The sequence below is a fragment of the Anopheles coluzzii genome, chromosome 2 (genome assembly GCF_943734685.1).
Source record: "Anopheles coluzzii chromosome 2, AcolN3, whole genome shotgun sequence".
In the NCBI taxonomy this organism is placed as follows: Eukaryota; Metazoa; Arthropoda; class Insecta; order Diptera; family Culicidae; genus Anopheles; species Anopheles coluzzii.
In genome coordinates this window covers 36,772,431-36,796,167 of record NC_064670.1, presented here as the reverse complement: position 1 = coordinate 36,796,167, position 23,737 = coordinate 36,772,431, and the positions used below count along the sequence as shown (strand labels likewise).

The 23,737-nt window shown below is 44.0% G+C and overlaps 4 protein-coding genes across 7 annotated transcripts in view; 1 reads left to right on the top strand and 3 right to left on the bottom strand.

Annotated features, from left to right (window-relative positions):
* The window catches only part of LOC120952095 (larval cuticle protein A2B-like), a 68,707-nt gene that overhangs the window by 37,142 nt on the left and 7,828 nt on the right, over positions 1-23,737 (bottom strand). The gene's annotated exons all lie outside the window — the stretch shown is intronic.
* On the bottom strand, positions 279-4,640 carry LOC125906532 (uncharacterized). The gene has a single exon (XM_049605741.1). The coding sequence runs from the start codon at positions 3,726-3,728 to the stop codon at positions 2,025-2,027; it is 1,704 nt and encodes a 567-aa protein (XP_049461698.1). The 5' UTR covers positions 3,729-4,640; the 3' UTR covers positions 279-2,024.
* On the bottom strand, positions 8,239-9,947 carry LOC125906533 (uncharacterized). The gene has a single exon (XM_049605743.1). It carries the CDS (start codon positions 9,834-9,836, stop codon positions 8,310-8,312), a length of 1,527 nt encoding a protein of 508 aa, XP_049461700.1. The 5' UTR covers positions 9,837-9,947; the 3' UTR covers positions 8,239-8,309.
* Positions 11,283-23,737, top strand: part of LOC120948717 (extracellular sulfatase SULF-1 homolog) — a 45,437-nt gene continuing 32,982 nt past the window's right edge. Inside the window, exon 1 of the mRNA XM_040365360.2 lies at positions 11,283-11,779. The gene's annotated coding sequence lies outside the window, so the exon portion shown is untranslated. The remainder of the gene's footprint in view (positions 11,780-23,737) is intronic.

Sequence of the window (23,737 nt, the reverse complement as noted above, 5' to 3'; positions counted from 1 at the left end):
GATGCGGTCAACGGCACGATTGTTGCAACAAAATGGCTGCCGTCTGGTGATAAACGTGCGCGGCAAAGCGTTGGCGTTATTTCCGTGGATGGCGTCATGTCGGCCTGCTGCAAGGTTAGAAAATCAGTGCGTGTGTCCGAATCGGTTTAACCAGCATGGAACTAGCGGCCGTCAGTCTTGGATTAGAAAATGGTAAGTTTTCAATTCCGCTACTAAAACCTTCCTTCTCTTAATCAAAATAAATTTTAATATTCATCTTTCTAATTGTCTGTTCACAGATCGCCGTTCTAATTGGCGTGTTCAGCATGGACCACCGTAAGGAAACGACCCATCGCGTCGCCTTATTCCCCATCAACGTGCGTCGCAACCGCGTGGCTTGTCTCTGCTCGTGCTGAAGCGGCTCATGTTCCCGGTATTAGAAGCTGGCGGCGGAGACACGCCGGTACGCGGTGTGAAGACCATGGTTAACGACTTCACCAACACCACAGCACTTTATATTCATACATGCGCATCAGTGTGTGTGGGTATAAATCATCGCGATTTCCACATAGGAGTGGATCGCAATCGGGAGAGCGAAAGAGATGCAGTAAAAGACCGACTATTCGGCTTTTTCAGCACTAAGTCTCAGCAGCTCTTCTTTTTTCAGGCCGATGGCATGGAAAGCCATCCTGGCTGAAAAGATCTTTTAAACAACCACTAAAATTTCGGATGTAACATCTAGTATAAAACCTTGCACCATTGTGAATAAGGTAAACTGATACAGCATCAGCCCCTTAGCGGATAGTGACCAGCAATTGCATTAACGCCATTGTGGATTAGGTATGTCACTATAGCATCAGTGCCATTGTGGATGCGATGCGGCTATACAGCGTCAGCTCCATCATGCAAACTGTGCGGCGAAAGTGACACCCCTCTATTCTAATTCGCTCAAACAACCACTAAAATTTCGGATATTATTCAAAGCCTAAATCATTGAGGCAGTCCGTTGTAGTAGGAAGTTTCGTGTTAAATTAAACAACCACTCAAATTTCGGATGTTAACATGTGATATGCATTGCCAATCGCACTCTGATACTTAAACATCGGGTGACCGAGAAAAACCCACGGTAATCGTACAAGTTCTTTGTTCGTGTCGTTCGGAGTCGTAATCCATATGCAACTTGGATGTAGGAAGGAACGTAGAATGTAATAAACGCGTTAATCATTTTCATGCGCTGCATGGGAGAAATATCAAAGAATTTGTGCTTTGTCGTGCATTCGCTAAGAAAGAAAATAATGAATATAAGTGGTAATGGCTTGTCGAGCGTAGGAATGTTCTTAGGAAGCTCTGCCGGGATTTTATGAATCAATTGTGAACGCAGACGAATGGTGGTGTGATTAAGCTGGTTTAATCAGGTTTAAGTAGGCTATTTTATGATATTGAAATTCTTAATTTCCTTCGTAGGATTCACGTCATTCCTTTCTACATTCCTGCAGGTCAGTGGGCTCCTACCTGTGGGCCGCGAAAGAATTTATTTTTGAAAAACATAAGCTAATTCCTATTACTATCGTGCAGTTTTTTCCACAATTAAGCTTACATTTTCAACAAGCACATCTGGAATAAGATTTAAAGATATTTTTGATCAAAAACTTCGAACTAAGTCTACAAAATGTATGCCCTCAATCGATGTGGGCCGCGCGCAATTGTATTTTCTAAGCCAAGTGGTCCGCGATCCTAGAAAGGTTGGAGAGCACTTCTGTAGGCTACAGAACAGGTAAAACGCTTTACAGTACAAGAGCAATTATTTATTGATATCAGAAAGCCTATATTCAACAATACTATATGTTTGTAAGCTGTTCCATGAGCTCCAGAAAACAACAAAATAGGTCATATTACGTAACCGAAGTCGCCCAGTGGCTTAGCTTCTCGAAGTGCGTTCCAATTTGTAGATGTTTAAATGTTTTACACGCTGTATCGTACATGAAGTTGTATCTTGTAAAGTTTACTACAATGGTGATGCGGCGTGTAACATGTCATGCTCCTTGCTACTTGTTCTGCGATCGTTTTAATGCTTCCACCAATATCTCGATCCCAAAAACGATTATTGCAATTGCCCATTGAGCTAAGAAAAACAGCATCAGTGGCTTAAGATGCCTATAGCTAATGATAGCGGATGATCCATCGTAAATATCATATTGATGTTTGCCGCTATTAATATACCAGAGAAAGCAATTGTAATACTCTCGACGCCAGCGCTGCTGCATACCGGCTTCAAAGACGCGCTGTTGAAATTTTTGAAAGCGCCTTACCAGCGGTGACTTAGCGCCAAATACATAAAACGGAATAGCCTCGTACACATTCTCGCTCAGTAGTGTGTATTGCATTCCGTACCCTTTCATTTTATCAGCAAACAGCTTTTCCATCATGAGAGCAGCACGATTTTCCACAATCGTTATTCCATCGAATTCGAATTGATTTTTGCCGTAGAACTGGACCATACCGTTCAGTTTATGCACTAACGTAATATTGAAGTTTCTGTAATGTACGGTGATGTTGCGTTCGCGCAAGTCTTCAACCGACTTGGCGTCTGGGACTCGTGGCGCTTCGGTGATGTACGATACAAGCTTTGCCTCGTACGCACACTTGAGTTGGAAAAATAGCACGATCAATGCACAGGCGGTTATTTTCTCGAAGCTTTTGGAAAGCACTAGCTGACGCTTATCAAAACCAAAGAGTGCCAAAGCTAGCAGATTGTTGGAGAAAAGTGTTGGCTTCAGTTGATGGATTATCTGGTAGGTAACAAGGATGCCCAGTATCATGCCCCAGGCAGAATGCTGAAAAGGTTTGATCATAATTTCCCACACAGTCAGCAAGCGTCCCTTCGGTGTGGCAATAGCGAACTGTTCCATGGCTACCCCACTTACAATGAATTTATTGTATTGCGCCATATAAAATCGATTTAGCATCAAATGTATCGGATTATACCGAGATAAACACTGGGCCAGAGCTTCATTGCTGTTGCATCGAAGCTGCTGTAAATGAAATGTAAGTTGTTGCGTTTCAGCAAACAGAAGAAACAACCTAATGTCCTCGCCAGGCAGCTTTTCACAGTAAATGGATGTGTAGTAATCCTTAACGTATCCGGCCACTAACGTTTTGAACTGCATCGTCTGTAGCCGGTCGAAGAACAGTTGATCGAGCGTGGGGAGGCCGGAGTGACTCGTGATGCGTAACGGTTGATAACGAAAGCAGTACACGGCGTCCTTGTTGATTGCGATCAATGCGAAGTATAACACCGACCTCGTTTGGAAATAATCTCCAATTTTCCTTGGCTGATCAGTCTCTGTTTCATCAAGCTCGAACAGGACAATGGTGGGACATTCGGGCGGTATGTTCACTATCCACTGACTGGTGTAGAAGTTGTCAAATGTTTGTTGTTGGTTTCCCCACAGTATTATGACCAAGTTGGGCTCTCGGAATATACGAACATGCTGACCTCGATGATTTGATTGCAGTAGACTGACATCTTGATTATTCAGGCGCTGTGCGATGTTGTCCAGCATCGGTGATAGTACAGATTTGTTGGAAAAATGGAGTAGCCAACAGTTATATACTCCAGAATGTTGGATCTGAAGATTGTGGGTGATATTGGTTAGATAATCTATTACTTGCTCTTGTCGATCGGCCTGTGCACGAACACTGAAAAAGGTGAGAATTGCAAAGGATATTCGATCTATCTTGCGGAACATGTTGAACAAAGGCCGTTTTCAAGCACACTAAACTGGAAAACTTAATTTGCTTAACGATTTTGTTTCAAATTGTCTAGTAATTATACCGTTTATAGTTTATAGGGTTTCAGTGGCAATTTCATTATGATTGCCTAATTATTCGTGACCAGAGCTGCTATCACGGGCAATAATTTTTCATTAAACTGTTTAAAACATCAAATAAATGAAAAGGAACGAACGAAATAAACTGAAATATGGCGTAGAAGGATTAACTTACGAACAGTACGATACGATGGTTTAACCTAGCCACAAGAATTCACGTTGTGCTGTGAGCTCCATGCAGCCATAATAGACTTAATTGCTTACATAATTGGATGAAAAGGACTGCTCACTGCTAAGATGAATGATTCTCGCCAATTTTCACCAATACCTACCGATTTTTAATGGCCCAGAATCCGTCATTTTATTTCAAGCCTACTTTGTTCTGATTGAATTCTATTCATATTTTTTAAACTGGACCTTCAACTGAACATCACCCCACGATGGCTGCGTACGTACGCAGCCTGCTTGATGCTGTGATTTAAACTGACAGCATCGTAAGTTAGAAAATCCGTTGCGGTCATCAAGTGTATGGTAATGCTTTTTATTTGACATGATTTAGCTGGATAATCAATTAATGGCTGTTCGGTTCGATTAAAATATCTTTATGAGATCTTTAATTTAAAATACATATAAGTGTGAAAATGTGTAGAAGTTGTCAAAAGTTTGTTGTTGGTTTCCCCACAGTATTATGACCAAGTTGGGCACTCGAAAGAAACGAAGAAGCTCGTCCCGCTGATCTGATTGCAGTAGACTGACATCTTGAGGCGCTGTGCGATGTCGTTCAGCATCTGCGATAGTACAAATTTGATGGAAAACTGGAGTAGTCAGCAATTAAATATTCCAGAATGTTGGGTCTTTTTATGTTTTCGATTATTATAGCATTTATTGCACGAATTACATAATAAATAATAACACAAAACACAATACATTGAACTATGGGGCCGCGCGCACGAGCCGAACCGTGAGCCCTACCGGGAGCCCTGCTCGACCGGTAGCCTGTAACACACTCCTGCGTTAGGTGCGCTCAGCACACACTTAGCGCGCATCGCTAAGTGCGGCGTATTAGTGTGCGTGAGCGCAGTGTCGATTCCTGGATGTCGACCAGCAGCAGCGCAACTGCTACGGCAAATCCAGGGCTCGGCACGTCTATTCACAACAGGTCTGAAGATTGTGGGTGCTACTGGGCAGATAATCTATTATATCCTCTTGTCGATCGGCCTGTGTGCGAATACTGAGTATCGCGAGGATCGCAAAAGATGATATCCAAATGCTGCTTTAAAGAATACTAAACTAAGGTTACTAGGTTACTAAAACTTTATTAAGCGTATCCTTTCTCAGGTATGATTGTTTCACTGACCATCAGCTAATTATTCTTAATGAAGCAAAATGCAGTAGAGGGAAATTGATAAAAGTGCGATATTAAATATAAGCTAATGAAAGATAAGGATAGTGCCATGGGAACCCCCACTTTGCGTGACATTTGGCAGCGGCACGATAGGAAACTCCATAGGAATAATCGGTGGTGTGACGGTCCAATTAATTCTACCGCATGGTTTCGAACAATTTTTATACAACACCTCTTTACTTCACCGTGTGGGATTGGTGATAATTCATTGCAAGCGTGATAAGTGCTTTTTTAACATTCTCAAATAGTTTGTTGAACCATTAACTGAAAAAAGTCATTTTAGCTTAGCTACACGGTGTGCACGATAAATTTGATATTGACGCTTTTGTTTTATTATTAGCGATTGATCTCAGATATATACACAAGCGATCGGAATGTGCTCGTATCGGCGCTTGCCTGGCCAATCGGCAGGAAAAGTGCTGCAAAATGCGTGCGAAAAAAGTGCGTTATTTTTACGATTAGGGTCTCAAACTCAATGCAGCTAGCTCAAACTGAAAGCTTCAGTAAACTGTAGTAAAGCCATAGAATACAAAAGAGGTCACTGGTAGGTCTTCTATGTGGCAGTAGTATACGATACTTTACCACTCGGCTGCCAAATGCTAAACCACCACGAGGAAATTTACCACATTTGATCTCCTAACTTTCCAGAACTGAAACCTTTTGTCTATTTTGTTTTTGGCGAAGTTGAAGGAGGTATTAATAGATGGGTCTGCACCAAGGGCTCTCCTATGTAGCAGAAGCCTACCACGGGATCGAGCAGGCGGCAGAGAGCCTCGGATTGCAGATAAACGAGGCAAAGACCAAACTGATGGTGGCAACATCAGCGGACCTACCAATAAATAATCAGAATCTACGTAGGCTTGACGTACAGATAGGTGAACGCACTTTTGAAGTCGTCCCACAATTCACCTATCTTGGGTTAAAGGTCAGCAACGACAATAGCATGGAAGCTGAGTTGCGCGCAAGGTTGCTGGCTGCCAACCGGTCATTCTACAGCCTGAAAAATCAGTTCACCTCAAATGATCTGTCGCGACCAACGAAACTAGGACTATGTAGTACCTATATAGTTCCGGTACTCACATACCAGACATAGACACTGTCCAAATCTGACGAAACTTTCTTAGCCGCGTTCGAGAGGAAGATGCTCAGAAGGATGCTTGGCCCCGTCTGTGTGGAAGGACAATGGAGGAGCCGCTATAATGACGAGATGTACGACGACCTCACTGTCGTGCAGCGTATCAAGCACGCCAGGCTCCGGTGGGCTGGCCATGCTGTACGCATGGAAACGGACGACCTAGCCCGTAAAGTGTTTTTAGGCCGTCCACAAGGACAGAGGAGGCGTGGTAGTGTAGTGAACTCGTCATCATGTAGTGCCGTTCCTGAGACTTAGACGGGATGTATTTGCATTTTTTGTATAAACGACTTTATTTGCCATTTTTCTTATACTTAAACAGTGTGGTTGGCTTCTACTGATCTGAACTTATTTGGACTGAACTGCGTGATTGAACTTTGTAATTTTAACTGATAAAAACTGATTTCTAGCTAGCTTCCTGATTTTTATATGAAATAATTACATTGCGCTTATGGGCATATTTAGCTTATCCGCTCCGTTATGCATGATTACAATTAATTATCCTGCTCTATCTCCTGCATTATGCGTACGTGACTTTTTGCGTACATTATGTAATATCGTCCTTCCATGTGTAATATCCCACTGCGCAATTGGATGAACTCTATTAAATTTTCCCTATTTAAATAGTTGGTTCGAATTAGAACATTTTGCTCTTTAATGTCTAATATTTGTGTGCATCTAATTACAGTAATTTATGTTCTGATAATGTTTATACTAAAATTTTATACTTGTAAAAACTATTTCTTTTGAGTGTGTTGGGGAATACGATCACGCCACTTTTCATGCTATTTCATTAGCTATTTCATTCTAGCTTTAGTTACAAGTGTGCGGTTTGTGTCTAGGATGTGATGAATTTAATGCAGATTATTATAGCGGATTTTACACTAATAATTATGTCTTTGCTATTATCAATTTTATTGCGCTACTGATATCGGGTGTCGAACCTATGCTACAGTAGGCCCTAACTGAGGCGGCAAGATGAGGCAAGAAGGCGCGAGATCGTGAGCGGTTTCGGACACTCCTGAGGCAGGCCAAGATCGCAAAGCGGTTGTAGCGACGGATAAATAAGTAAGTAATTAATAGATCGTGCAGCAACAATAACGCGCAAATATTCACACAAAAATAATTCCGTATACGCGGTCCTTTCTAGGGACTCGGTTGTAAGTGAAACCATACACGCGAGAGCCAGTTACAAGAATGACTGTAAAGCTACCAACATAAATAGTATGTTACCAGGCGTAACAATAAATTGGTTAACCCAATGCAAGATAATCAGTCCAGCTCAGGTCCTGCATGAATTATACGAGGTATTGCCGAGGTAGATTATCATTCAATGTTTAATGAAACTTTTAGATTGAATTATTTCGGATAGATATGCTCAGCTTCTTTTTTCCCGGAATATTCATCCGTTGTTGACTGAAAACAGTTGTGTCTTATGTCTCAGTCATATCATCGTCAGCTCGTTTTTATCAGCTTATGAAGCGTTTTATATACTTTACGGCACTCCATTCCTTTTCATAACTCCGCAGACGATGTCGTAGAATAAAGCGGTGAAAGAGCAATGAGTGATTAACATCAGAAAGCTTAGAAATAACAATATTTTTGAGAATCAAGTAAACGAGTAAGCGATATTGATTTAGATTTGATGTTCGTAGATTGATTTGGCCTTGAAGTACAGCACAATTAGGTTCTAGATAATTTGAATACATTTTCATCCCTGTGTACTTTATCCACAGACTTGTGATAACATCGCTTACAATCCCATGGTTTCTATTCTTAGCAGTAAAAGGGCCCAAAAGTGTACATTTACAAGGCTACGACGATCATGGCATGATGACGATCGGGGAATAACACACCAAAACAGCTAAAGCTGACCTGTTCATGAGATTTGATGTATAATATTTAAAACAAAAGTGCAGTAACGATTGAAGAATTTTATCCACACACTTTATATGACACCAATCTATTGCGATCGTTCAAGTATTCCAACCAATAATTCGATCCCAAAAACCATTACCTCCAAGGTCCATTGAACGAAGAAAAACAGCATCAGTGGCTTGAGATGGTTGTAGCTAATGATAATAGATGATCCATCGTATGTACGTTCGGAATGATGTGTGTACTTAAGTCGATCTCGAATGATGTACCATAGAAAGCAATTGTAATACTCCCGACGCCAGCGCTGCTGCATACCGGCCTCGAAGACGCGCTGTTGAAAGTTATGAAAGCGCCTTACCAGCAGTGACTTAGCTCCAAATACATAAAACGGAATAGCATCGTACACATTCTCGCTCAGTAGTGTGTATTGCATGCCGTAGCCGTCCATGTTATCGGCAAACAGCTTTTCCGTAATCAGAGCAGCACGATTTTCCACAATCGTTATTCCATCGAATTCGAATTGATTTTTGCCGTAGAACTGGACCATACCGTCCAGTTTATGCACTAACGTAATATTGAAGTTTCTATAATGTACGGTGATGTTGCGTTCGCGCAAGTCTTCAACCGACTTGGCGTCTGGGACTCGTGGCGCTTCGGTGATGTACGATACAAGCTTTGCCTCGTACGCACACTTGAGTTGGAAAAATAGCACGATCAATGCACAGGCGGTTATTTTCTCGAAGCTTTTGGAAAGCACTAGCTGACGCTTATCAAAACCAAAGAGTGCCAAAGCTAGAAGATTGTTGGAGAAAAGGGTTGGCTTCAGTTGATGGATTATCTGGTAGGCTACAAGGATGCCCAGTATCATGCCCCAGACAGAATGCTGGAATGGTTTGATCATAATTTCCCACACAGTAAGCAAGCGTCCCTTCGGTGTGGCAATAGCGAACTGTTCCATGGCTACACCACTTACGGCGAATTTGTCGTACTGCGCCATAAAAAATCGATTTAGCATCAAATGTATCGGATTATACCGAGATAAACACTGGGCCAGTGATTCATTGCTGTTGCATCGAAGCTGCTGTAAATGAAATGTAAGTTGTTGCGTTTCAGCAAACAGAAGAAACAACCTAATGTCCTCGCCAGGCAGCTTTTCACAGTAAATGGATGTGTAGTAATCCTTAACGTATCCGGCCACTAACGTTTTGAACTGCATCGTCTGTAGCCGGTCGAAGAACAGTTGATCGAGCGTGGGGAGACCGGAGTGACTCGTGATGCGTAACGGTTGATAATGAAAGCAGTACACGGCGTCCTTGTTGATTGCGATCAATGCGAAGTATAACACCGACCTCGTTTGGAAATAATCTCCAATTTTCCTTGGCTGATCAGTCTCTGTTTCATCAAGCTCGAACAGGACAATGGTGGGACATTCGGGCGGTATGTTCACTATCCACTGACTGGTGTAGAAGTTGTCAAATGTTTGTTGTTGGTTTCCCCACAGTATTATGACCAAGTTGGGCTCTCGGAATATACGAACATGCTGACCTCGATGATTTGATTGCAGTAGACTGACATCTTGATTATTCAGGCGCTGTGCGATGTTGTCCAGCATCGGTGATAGTACAGATTTGTTGGAAAAATGGAGTAGCCAACAGTTATATACTCCAGAATGTTGGATCTGAAGATTGTGGGTGATATTGGATAGATAATCTATTACTTGCTCTTGTCGATCGGCCTGTGCACGAATACTGAGTAAAGCGAGGATCGCAAAGGATATTATAACTGTTTTGCGGAACATGTTGAACAAAGGACGCTTTCAAGCACACTAAACAGTCGATATAGTTCGATTCACGGCACAAGTAATGTGTTGATTACAATGAGATAATTACGCTCATTACAATAATTGACTAATAATCCTAAAACCTATAATTCGTTATTAAGGTGAAAACCAAAAGCATGGAAAGGTGTTGCATAGTGTTGAGAACGAAATAAAAAATTAGGATTTTTTAAATAGAATTTTAATCATTAAATTGATATGAATTACTTTTATATAAATGCAACTGATTTCAATTAAATTTATAGTTTTGCAGCTTAATAGGATCATGGAAGAAATTATTTATATTAATGATTTACAATTGAATTTCCCTTTCGTTAAATTTAATGAGTGGGCACCAACTCTTGAATTAGCACTCGACTTCGATCGTAACGTCGCAAAACGTGAGTGCCGCATTTGTGTGAAAAATCAAAACATAAAAACAGCAAAATTCACGATTGCTTTTGATTTGTTCTATTCCAGCTATTTTTTAGAACAACGAGGTCGCAAAAAATGGTCGAAGCAAACACTGCTTCTAGACAGGATACATTCGGTAATCCGCACCTTTTTAATCTGCACTTGATGGAGTGACGTTTGATGACCGTTTGATGCGTTTTTTTTATTTTTGTCTCAGTTATATAATAACTAATTAAACATCATACATTTTCTTGTCTAGAACTGCTTATAGACGTCCCAAAAAATCTTCCCCGAAAATTTTTGGCCACACTATCCATCTGTCAAACCATTTATGTTTTAGCACGAAAGTATGGCTAACTTCGATTGTATCGTCGCGAAACTTGAGCGCTGCGTTTCTGTAAAAAATTTCGACAGACGCGGCAGCCCTTGATTTTGTTCTAAAACCGATACGTTTTATTAGCACAAAGAGCTCGCAGAAAATTTGTCGCGCTGCAACAGTCGTCTTGAAGCAATGTAGAAGCATTGTAACACCGCTTTTATTTACGCGATAACGCTTCTAAATATATAAAAAAAGCATTTTCTAGCTACCTTTAAACACTGCTTCATATATAAAAAAATAGCGTTTAGATTGTAGAAACATAGAAACATAAATTCATTTTGAAAATCAAGTTATGTTTTTTAAAGTACAACAAACTTTTATTTATGCTATAACAAGAATTATTGGCATCTGTTCGATCTGAAATTTACACGACAAACCGCCGTGCGTTACGAACAGCTACGGCAAACCCTGCAAGCGAACAGGCTACGGACCAATTTCCATCCAGCGCACATGTCATTTGCACTCCGAACGTCGAGTGTGCCGGATCGCGTTACGCTTACGCTCACGTCTCGTTCAGTCTCTCACTCTGTCTCTCGCGCTGCCGTTCAGATTGGTCTCGTGTGTGTTTGTTCGCGCTCGACTTTCAGATCGGCCGGTGGCGGTTTGTGTTGCTGTCGGTATCGCTGGACCGTGTGCGCCAGTGGTTGTGTTGTGTGCAAGCGGGTATCTCGCGAAGGGTGCCTCGCCGGCATCTATCCGGCTGGACCGTGTTTTTGTGCGGTGTCCTTTTTGGTGAAGCGTACACAGGGTAAGAAGCGAGCATCGTACCACCAAGTACCCGTGTGTGTGTGTGCGTGCGCGTCTGTGTGTGAATGTTGTGTGCGTGTGCCCGCAGGTGTAAACAAAAAGTGAGCGGCCACCAGCGAAATATATGTTCGATCAACACAGCATAGAAGCATAGCTGGGCAACGTTGGAATTAGTGCGGCAAACTTCGACAACAGCAACGTAAGAATGTTTTCTTTTAGCTTTTCACTCGAATTTGACTTCTTTCAAAATTTTGTTTAAAATGTACAATAATTTGAAAATGTATTAAAGTGTGCATCGTGTGGAATGTGGAGGAATGCGGCATGAGCTTAGAAAGCTGCCGAACGGGAAGCAAAGAAAACCGGGAAAGTAAGACGAGAAGCAAACGCTGGAATAGGATATGTGCGTTTCAAAGCCGCGGACGGTTCGATTCTATCGATTCAGGTATTCCCCGTGTTTGGTGGGGTTAAAGAGAGATACCGATCGAAATCGGGCGAACAGATTACACGCCAAGGTATTTGTCCGAGCGGTCTGTGGTTGCTACGAAAGCGTAGCTAAGACACCAAGCAGTCCCGCTTACTGTGATACCAAAAAGCATGACAGGAAAGCATCGAAATGCCCATAACAAGTTCATATGCAGGAACATGCAGGTCTGCAGCATTACGAAGTGCGTGGAAAACATCTAAATTTGTTTCCGTATCCGTATATTCATCCAGCACAACAGACTAATGAAAAATCATTCAACAATTCAATATGTATTCTAAACATTACTTTTAATTAAAGCGCTCTCAATGCACAAAAGCTACCGAACACCAAATCACTGCTGGCAAAACATTGCGTTTTTATTGGGCGTCCGTGGTGCCGGCCTGCCTTAGCTGGCCAGATCGCCACAGGGAATGGCGAAACCTGTTAAAATCCAATTTCGCTTCCACTGCAACATGGATTCACTGCGACTGTGGGATCCGGGTGGGCAGTGGGCCATCCTCGAACGGTAGAGGACGCAATGTTGAATTGAATTTCTTCTCCCTTCGTCGTGCCTTGGTGTTGTGGTCCAAACCGGCGTTCTGCGTTTTTTGGCCTAATTACTTTTCACCGCACAGCGGTTGTTGCCGCTTTGCCGCACGCTTGAAATTGCAACGAATAAAACGGTTTGACGGTTCGTTCTGGACCTCCGTGCTTGGGAGGAAGAGAAGAGCCGGACAAAGCAGATGGAAAGGTTCGCAACACTAAGCATGGTCGCCTATGCCGGATGGTTGAACTTTCGGTGGAGTAGTTTACGCATCTGCTGGAGACTAAATTTCAATCAAATAGAACGACTTTTGGGTAAAATACGGGACACAATAGAGACAAAGGAAGCTTCTTTGTTTGTTGCGCAATGTAGATGCAGCTGACATATTTTGCTACAAATTGTTGCCAAATTTTACAGAGAAAACGACTGACAAAAATTGGTTTAATTGTACCAAACTGATACGAAAAGGGTGTGTGTATGTTAAGAAAATATTATACAATTCACCCGTTTCTGTTTGAAACTGTAAGCTACAAACATGCGGTTTTGATCGATCAACATCTACCACGTGGTTAAGGAATGTTTTGACGCAGGAAGCATTTAGCGTAAAAGTCAAAACGAAACAGTGGGACACATTCTAACTCCTTTCGGGGTCCCGCTCAGGGTCGTCTTACTTCACTCGTCTTGCTTGAACACCACCCCTGTCTGTGGGCCGGGAAGACAGCATGCCAACGAAGCCACCAAATGAAAGATAGAAACAAGATTCAGCTCAACAAAAGAAGCAAAAAACAGCTCGTGTTCATTCATCTTTTCAATCTTGTTGTGCCCCGTTTGCGCTGTCGTCAAAAATGAAATCCACAATCAGAGGGCCAAAAAAACTAAGGCCAACGTGAGATCTCCATTCCATTTGGGCTAGAGAATGCGGGCGCTGAGCTCAATTCGACTTAGCGAGGGCCCAAAGCTCGAGGTTATTTTCCCGTGAAATCAGTGGCCTCTGAAGGTCTAGCTTTTTGGTTTTGTCTTTTTTGTATAGCAAAGTTTTTCTTTTGTTTTTGTAAGCTAACCAATCGGTAGGCTATCGTATCAAAGGTACTGCTACTACTACGGGAACGGGCGTGTTGCATTGACATTCCATTAAGGGAGAAGATATTGTACGGTTTGGGAAAAGTGGACATTTGCTTTATGGTGTGTACTTTTGCACGCAAATAGTTGTCTTTGTCTCGTTGGTCTTTCTAAATGCGATAAGCGTTCTCATGCTGCCACTGTATAGGTGGTTTTAAAACATTTTTTTGTTTGTTTTGCAATACTGATTCCGTTCATGGTACGGAATCCACTCGATGTACTCCAGTTGAGTTTGATACATTGATTTTTAGTGAAATGCGAAATGTTCAACCGTCAGCAGAGGTAGAAGTAGAGCAGTGTTTGTTCTATCGAATGAATGATTTGATTTTCATTCGCTCGTGATTGTGATGTGATTTAGACCGCCCCACAAAGAGGAGATGACCAATTTCGCTTATCCGTTTACGGCATTTGCCTGCAATTTTATTTAAATGTTACAAAGAGGCGAGCTCGAAACTAGTATCGATTTGATGTTCATCTCGCATAGAACTGTAGTCAATAGTTGTTAAAAAAAGGAAAAGAAATATTGTCGTTGTGGCAAATTCTTTGTAATTTGTTGTTTTATTATTCGTCAACCATCATACACCACGTTAACTGCTGCATCGTAACAGGGAAATAGGATACATTTGTGGTGATATTATTTTTTTATGTAAAAAAGCACAGAGAAAAAAATGTTCAAGCTCTTAAAACAAGCACTGTGAACAAATACTACACGCAAATGTAATGGAGTATCAAAATTCTGCATACTTTTAATTTAATTTAATTTTGGTCAAAAAAAAAACCTGCACGCGTTTTGTACCATCAGCTGCCAAAAAGGTGTGCTGCAAGCAAATAAATGATCAAATTAATCGGTTATCTTACCCAACCCAGCCCTGCGGGATATAAGAAAAAAAAAACACCATGCCTCTAGCGTAAATATGAAACCAGGAACAAATTTGAACAAATCGCACAAAAGTGAGGAAAAATATGATAAAAACAAAATCGAGAAAACAAAACACAACAAAAAACGATAGTAACAGATGGAAAGGTGTTTTAAATCATCGAAACACAAAAAAAAAGATGAAAGCAGCAGCAACAGCAACTTTACCCACACAAACACACACACACACATACAAAAAAAGTAGTAAAACCATGCGTTTTCAGCACATTTTCACAGCACGGTCACCGATCGCCGTGGGCTGCTGCTAATCAAGGTGAACCTTAAAACATGTGCTTACCACTTGAGAGCCTTCCGGGCCTCCTCCCGCCCGGGCGAGCCTTAAGGGCTTAGGTAGGCGGTAATTGGTCGTAAGGTTGGCCTAAAGAACCATTTCCGCATCGTAAGCTTTATGTTTTTTTCCCCCAAAATTTAATATTGCATTTATTTCAGGCGAGCTGTGTGGTTGTGTGTACCTTTTGCTTGTTTTTTCCGCCTTTTATTGTGTTCAACAATTTTGTCGCATTGCTTTGCAACATTTGCAATATTTTATTGTGCGTTTTGTTAGACTATTTGCATACATTTGTAGCATTCCTTGTTTTACGGGCTTGATTTTGCCGATTGTATTGCCGGTTGGCATTTTTTTGCGTATGTTTTCTGCAAAGTGTGTTTTTTCTACTTCTTTTTCGTTTGAGACGCTCATTTCTTGCTCTTTGCACACTTGGCAGCCGATGAAATATGCAAATATGGATGGGAGCTTTTGTGTGCGTGTGTTTCTTAACCCCCTCGCTCTCCTCCCCCCCCCCCCCTCTCCCTGCATCATTTCACTCTGTGATGGCGTGACTTATTTATTTATTTCTTATTTTCTGCCTGTGATGAAGTGCCGAAACTTGCAGCATTTGATGTAAGTTTTTGTTTCTTCTCTCTCCAATTTGGCCCTGTTCGAATTTCGTTCCGAGAATTAATAATGCCGCTGTACGGCGCTCATCGGCGGTCGTCGTATGGCCGGCCGGTTTTGGCCGAATTTGGATTTCGCATGCGCTTTTGATCCGGTGCGCCACGGCTGAGAAGTTGTTCGATCGTGTCTCCAAGATGTGTGTGACGCATGGATCGCGATCACATAGCCAGCGGAGGTAGAGAGGAGGCGGTGATAAATTGTGGAATTTATTAGCGAAAGCGAACGATTTATTTGTGTTTATGTATGCACTCTACGTGCGGGCACATATGTTATGTCATCGATTAAGAGTTTAACATTCAATTAAGAAAATGTGCAAACATAAATTTCCTACTGCAGGTTAGTGCTTCATTAAGGAAGATACAATGCATAATATCATCATGCTTGTTGTCGCGACTTGAACACAGCAATAAGTGTATGAGCAAACTGAGTCACAAGTTACACGCGAAAGCAATGCTTCCTCCACGGTCCGCTCCTCATTTGCCGCCGACGATACGTCCCCGCCCAACGGCATCATTATTGTTATTATTTTATTATTACATTATCATGATCATCAGGAGCGCAGGCAACCGAAACAACCAAAAATTCGCCAGATCACGCACAGGAACGTAAGGCCTTCTGGCGACAGTCGCGCCACAAACCGACCCGAGCACATCGTGCAAGATTTTCCCTCTGCTGGCGCTGTGCGTTGTATGCGTACGCGCGCGTTTGCATGTGATAAAAGCTTGTTGCTGTTGTTTTTCGGTTATGCTTCGTTTTTTTTTCACCGGCAATTTCCCGGCGGGTGCCGAATCTGCCGTGCGCTATCTTCATGTGTGAGTTTCGCGAACGTGTCCGGTGCGGGGCCTTTTTCCTTATTCCGTTACATTGCTTGGCCCGGGTGTGCCGATGGCTTCACTGTACCGAATGCGAGATGTCCTCCGGATGATATCGGGCGTTGATAAGCGTAAGTGAAGGTTGCTTTCGCCTTCCCACCGTTAGCGGTTAGCGGTGCGGTGGAAATGTTGAGTGCGTTCCGATGATTCCCTTTGGGCCATCCGGACCGGGGCTCGCATTCGGTACACGCCGACCGACCGGTGACTGTGCATCAGTGTATCGCTTTCGGCCTTTTTGCAGTGCCCCGAATTTCCGTCCATAAATGGAATAAACGGTCGAGGAATCGCTTTAATCAGCCCACCGTCTGGGATCGTACGTAGGGCTGGGGTTTTGTTTGCTTTTTGGCATTGAATTTTCGAATCCGGTCTCTCCCTTCTCTCACCGTCCGTGTAATGCTGGTATCGGACAACCGCAGACAGGACGGGCTACGGCAGGTTTCAAAAGAGATATTCGGCAAACATGATGCGCACATGTGATGGCGCCAGCTGCTGCTCCGGCTTCGGCCAGCATCGATCCGAGGCAGCATTTAGCTGTACGTACGCGGGCCACAATTGCGCCCCGTGGAACGTGTTTTTCACAGGGGCTGGCAACATTTTTCGGGGGTTGGTTTCGATTTCGAAAGAATGTTTCGGAGGGGAATTAGGAAGCGTGGTGCACGATAATGACGGCGGCCTCGGGAGAGAGGGAGTGTAAGGTTCTCGATATTATTATTCTGCTGCGCCGTCGCCACCGATACTGGCAAGAACCGGTTTCCCTGTTGGAGTTTTCACCCGCCATGGATCGATCGGGCAGCCGGGCGGGTCGATTGGAAGAAGTATGAAAGCATCCTCAGCTCATTAAACGAGTTCTTGGCCGGAGCTTGTTTCTTCGCCCTCCTCTCTCAGAGGTACTTTTGGGGCCATCCGGAGCAATGAGGACACGCGATGCTGTTGCAGCCAGTGCCGAGTACTTGATAGATTGTAGTGCATTTTTGTTACTGTTGTTGTTGCTGCTGCTGCTGCTGGTACACCACCCCCAGCCCTGCCAAACGAAGGTTGCATCAACCGCGCCAGAAAACCTTTGGCAATTTGGCGTTCCTTCTTCCTTCAGTTCCTTCCCTTTCCAGGCGGTTTTCAATGGCGTTTTTTTTTGACAGCCGCCTTACTTTTGCCATCAACGTCCTTGCACGCATGAAGAATCTCGTGGCATGCGTCGGTGGATGCAATAAATTATCTCCAGACAGCGCCGAAAGGTAAAGATATGGAGGTGCGTGTGGTTTTGCGCAGGACGGCGAGGGGGTCCGTTGGGCCATGATCGGGAAGGAAAAACCGGCATCGATGCCCCCTTTTTTGCTCCTCGTCCGCTGTCATCATCTCATCCCTGCGGGACCAGCATCTTGGCAAGAAGAAGTGCCTCACGAATATGCAAAAAAAAGAAAAATGTACAGACACGCGGGAGAAAATAAGAACACACGCGTGTTGCACACGATCGCTGCGAGATCGGATCGGTTTTCGGCGCGGGTTAGAGGGGGCTTGCCGCGGTCGCTTGCAGTAAATGCAGCCATGCGTTCGTTTTGTACTTGCAATCGAGTGTAGCTTCATGTTTTAGCTGGTTGTTTTCTTCCCTGCTTGCGATGATGGTTACAGTACCTAAACCGTGGTTCGCTTTCCTGGTCCCGTTTATCTCGCATTGCCCGCGGCAATGGTAAGTACTTGTGGTGGATGATTTTTTGGATAGGTTCGACTCGATCCGATGGGGCTCATCACTGCAGCATACTGGAGCTTGGTTGGGTTATATTCTTTTGTTTTTTACATTCATCGGGAATGAACTGGCAACTGCCGGGAGCAGCAAACTCAACAGCGACAAACAAAAAATCCTCCCAAAGCGGACAAAACTGCAGCTGCTTCCTCTCTGTTGTGCATTATTTATGTGCTGCTGTGTGCAAATGTACACGGGGGAGGGAAGATTGTGACGCGCCGAAATGCAACAAAAGATTAGATAAAGTAACAGCAGTTGTGCGACACAAGCTGCCCCCCTGATCGATGGTCGGAAATGGAGTGTCGAAAAATTGGCGATACTTTGCATTCCAATTGGCTCCATGCGAGACTGTAACGATAAATGTGTGTGTTTGTGTGTGTGAAGTAAAGTGTGCGTGCGAAGCAAAGCGTTAAACATGTTCACTATCACCTATCAGAAAATGACACGTGTTTCTCAACTCACGGTGCTGTGGCATCCGGTAGCGTTGAGCACTGAAGAATCAACCATGACTCACCAGTTTCGGTGCGATTGGTATGATACATTATTTTGCCAGCTCTGTCCTAGCCCTAGTTTCGCACATGGCGGCGCTTTACATCGCACCCCGGTTGTAGTGCCGCACGATCATGGCCAGTTCTGTTTCTGCCCAGACAGACCGGATAGTCAGCCCGTTGCTCCAGGCAGGAAAATGCACAGCCAATTCCCGAGGGTAAACGGTGGTTCCCCCCTTTTTTGTGGTCGTAATATGCTCTCGTGGCAGACGGTGAAAAATGAACTATCCGTGGTGCAGTCTTTGCAGACTCAAACACAGGCACATGAACGCGAAAAACCGATATAAATGGAGGGAAGAAGCAAGAGATGAAAAATAAAACAGACGAACATGAGGTATGGTCGAGCAAAAGGGAACACAACTGGGTTTAAATTTCGGAAAAACGACTGCAGTAAGACATCTCTTCAAGGAAGTGCTGGCGTTTGCGAGCACGTTTTTCTTGGCTGCAACACTTTATCACCATCTCAAGATAGCGGTGACACGTGAAAAAGTGGAGTCCGCCTGTGTCGGAAGAAGTTCATTCCGTTTGTATTGAGCGCTTACTAGCCTCGGGTGGCCAGTATTAGTTCGTTGTTTCCTTTTTTGTCATCGAGTTATATTGTGATGTTATTTTTAGGACCTAATGCTTTAGTCTCTTTTGTATGCTTGAAAATGTTCACATGGATATTAGTTCTTTTCACTTTTCATTATGGAAATGTGGTTGATAATTTGAAATATTGAATCGTCAACTCAGATTTCAATTTTAAGTGGTAATGATTTGCCAAAGATTGCTACGATCTCCTCTCTGCATTTCATCTGGCACTGCTTTAACGGAGGACATAGAACGATGCAGCCCGGCGTGTTTATTGTTGCGTATAAGTGTGTGCGTGTAAAACCGTCCGACAGGTGCATCATGCCAAAATGGCATTTCTGTCCCTTGCACCAAACACGGCCTCATCCACCCGGTACTGTCGCGAGTTGACAGTTTCCACACTTCTTGCGCTAGTCACGCGCTTCTAGTGTCTTCTGGCTGGTAAGTTTTCCAGCTCATGCTGCTTGATGCTAGTTTATTTTTGCACACCATCATCTGCCTCATACCATCATGATCGGGATGTAGGTTTTACCATAAACGACCTCACCGAGCGTTACACCGTGGTGTGGTGCGTTCATACTGTAGCCCGCTGTGACTCATCAAACGCTCACGCATCCCACTCTCTAGTGGCATCCTCATTATCGCCATCGTCGTCGCAGCATCGTTCGACGGCGAAGGTCAGAGGAATGGTTCTAGAATAGAGTGTGCACGGCACACACACACACACACCAATATAATACATGCGAAACAAGAAGCAGTAAACATATTACGCCGTATTGGGCTAACTTGGTTCTAGGGAAATTTCCGCGCTAAAACAACCAACTGCACGGTTTCCCTGTGATCAATCGATCGATGTCAGTTCATTGATCAATTGATGGTGTAGAAAAAAGAGATGTTTCACGGCAAAGATTCGATTCAGCCGTGCTTACACAAACCAATTAGCACGGCACCATTACGAACTGCCGCTAAAAGCGAGCTGACTTCGGAGAAAGATCACGGATCGTTGTGCGGCCTCCACCATCGTTGATCGTTCGCTAGATTCTACCCTCGGTTTCGCACCCTCTATCGCATAGCGAACGCACATTCGAGTTACTCGCGAGCTTTATGAAAAGTGCGAATAAAATCCTCCCAGTCCATCCTCTCCACGCACCGCGTGTTAAGTGGCCATAAATTTGGACCAACCGTCAATTTCCTTCCGAGTTTCGCCCATAGTTCGCACATCGAGCAGAATGTGGTCGCGTCCTTGGAGGTTGGGAGACGTGCGGGCATGTGTTGCTGTGGCACTCACTCGACACTATTTGTGTATGTGTGTGTGTGTCTGTGTTTGCATTGGTGTACTGCGCGGAATGCGTTTCGCGTCTCGGATGGGTACTTGCCCGACTGCACCCGAGCCCCGGACCAGGGAAGATGCCGTTTTGCTTACTGCTGCAAATCTCGTCCGCCAACGGGGCACGTGATTGCAGGCGGGTTTGTCTGCTGTGGTGCCCCATTTTGCTGCCGCCGCCATTGGGTTGGTTGTTTTGCGCTGCCAAGGCAAACGTACACATGTTTTCCGATACGGCACCGGCAGTGGAATGAATCACAAGAGGTGCGTTGCCGCAAACGAACAAGTATGCAAGTTTTGAAACACAATCTCGAAAGGGAAGCTGTACCGGGTGTCGCACGTTTTACATAGAACGCGTACGGGGTTTTACAAGATTCTTGGCGGTGTGAAAATCATATTCAATCCTTTCTAAGGGGGGCGTATTTCTCTTCGGCAGCAATATTTTCTATTTACAATCACATTCATTTTCCACGAGTAAGCCTGGCATTTGGCTTGTACCATTTTTTTCTAATAATACTTTTTAGGAACTTTGTCATGTGTGAACTTTGAATGATCAGGAGTTTTCTACAACTGGCAATTTGAACTAAAAATAAATTTAGCTAAATCAGTTTAAAGTATCATCCAAATGGGTTTGATTACATTCGATTTTGGTTGTCATAACAAATGCAACGGAACATAAAAATGATGTAAGGCAATGTATTTTCTGGACAGTGACGCATGGACAATGGGTGTAAGAACGGAGCTATAAAGTGTTTATCGCCAAATGACTTGTAATACTTAGTAAATCCCATTCAGAACGCGAAAATAGCCACGTGCTGGATGTAAAACGCTCATTTTTACAGTCTCACGTTTTCGGTAAATGGTTCTCTCGTCAGACGCGCCTAGGCGAACGATCGAACGACGACGGTCTGACGTCAGTTCGCCAGTGCGATGGGCAAATAAATAGCTGGTTGTTGATATTTAGTCACCTCTTCGCGATGGTACTCTCGTAGCAAAGCTCATCTATTCTGTAGCGCAATGGACGGATGCTTAAATAATGGCAAAGTAAACACATGGGAAAGGTGATAAGTCTGTTGAGGGGTGGGGGGAGAGCATATTCACCCCCCTCCAAAGCCAGTTTGCATTTTTGGTGAGTAACAGAATAGCTCTCTTTATTTATCCCAAGCAAGACTGCTTCGAAATGAAGTAAAATTGAACAATACGCCGGCTTGATGTTGATTGAATTCTAAGCTTTCATTAAGCAAACCATTAGGCAGCCCAAACAGGTAGGTAGGTGACACGCTAAAGGTTAAAAATTCTTACCATATTAATCACGGGGCAGCTGGTACTGGTCGTAAAACCCCGCAGCTCCACCGTGTGGGACGAGGCTCGGAGGGGATTGCTAGAACCGGAATACTTTAACGTACTTTATTGCCCATTTGGGTGGAAAACCGCAAACCTCTCTCCTCGCGACGCCCCCGACGGTTTCGGTGGGCAGCTAATTTGACATGCATAAACTTTAATGTTTCGTACCCGGGATTAGTGAAATCTCGTGCGGTAGTGGTGAGTATCGGGGAAGGAGGTATGCGAGATAGAATAAATAATATATTTGTTGTGGGCAATGAAGAGAGACTGGTGGTGGTTGGCTCGAGCAAATGGGGGAAACAGTAGTAGCGGCATTGGTGTCGAACGTGTGCGCCAAGGTGTTAAAGTTTGTACAACTCGGGTTCTCTCTCTCTCTTGTACGCTTGCTGGTCGCACACATTCCTTGCCCGATGGGTTTTACATAGTTTTCCATGCAACCGATGTGGGACCAGTGATGGAGACAAACTTATTCTACCGCACGAATCCTTGCGCTAGCGCATACACGCTCATACCGGCTTCAGGAGACCGTGCGAGACAGTCGGAAATGCAAATACCCTCGGCGGAATGTATCGATGGCAGCAGAACAGATCCATCCTTCTGCTGCCCCAAAAAGCCCCATCTGTGTTCGTCCTCCCTTTAGGCAGAACACGAGACGCAAAACCTGCGAAATTCCCTGGTACTACCAACTTGTCCATCAGCACCCGCTGCTTGCGCCAAGTGTAGCAACGCGGAAAAGCGCCGATTGGTTGCGGCCGGCGTGAAGCCTCTCATTTCGTAATTAGTTTATGAATATTTATTGGCACTTACAGTGATTTTATGCCACTCGCCGCTAATACTCTCGTGGCAATCGAGATAGGTTAGGGCAGGGCTTTGGACGTTGGTCTCCTGGGACGGTGGCAAGGGAATTCATTGTGTTTCAGGAAGGTTCCTAAGGTCCGCTAGGTTTTGATGTGACATCTTCGCGCGGGCCGCGTGTCCCGCAATAGGGTGGTGAGAATCGGTGATGTGTGCTCGTTATGCTAAACGAGCTCCCATCAGCACACACAGGGGGCTTAGAAACATTCCTCTAATCCAAACTGCCAACGCAACCAAAATGGCTGCGTGATGTTGTTTGTTGGGTAAGGTCACGACTGTGGTGGTCAGTTTTTCAGCGATTACCGTCCGTACGCTGGAGCAGGTGGTATAGGGCGGGGGCTAATATGCTTTATCGGCTAATTCCATATTATTTTCTCACATTGCCGCTCACCCTCGGCGTGTCATAAATTTTATCGCTCACCTTAATCTCCGCTTCTGCCTGCAGAGGAAAAGGGGATAGGGTGGGGATGGGGATTTCATTATTTCGCTGTGCCCTGTGAAACGACACCTCTAGTGACACTTAAGCCAGCCAACCATACCGTGTGTATAGCTAGTTGTGGTTTGTGATGCCTTTTTCCTCTAATGCTTCCACCACCACCGCCGCACTTTATGACTTAATGAATGACTTAATGCCGGTTCCTAAAGGCGCGTCGGGCTGTTCGCGTGGTTCCCTCCCCCCCCCACAAGTAGAAAGTAGCATGCCACGTGTCGCCGTGCTGCCCAGGTGGAGTTCCTGTGCTACCCAATACCCGCTACCTGTTATTGTTGTTGACAATGTTGTTTGAAGTGGGTTGAGTATTGTTTTTCGTCCCGTGCAGCACAGCGAAGCGTGTGTAATGCTATCCTTATTAGAAATGAGGATATTAATATATTTTTTCGATTTGTTTTTGCTAAAGTGTAATCCACCGG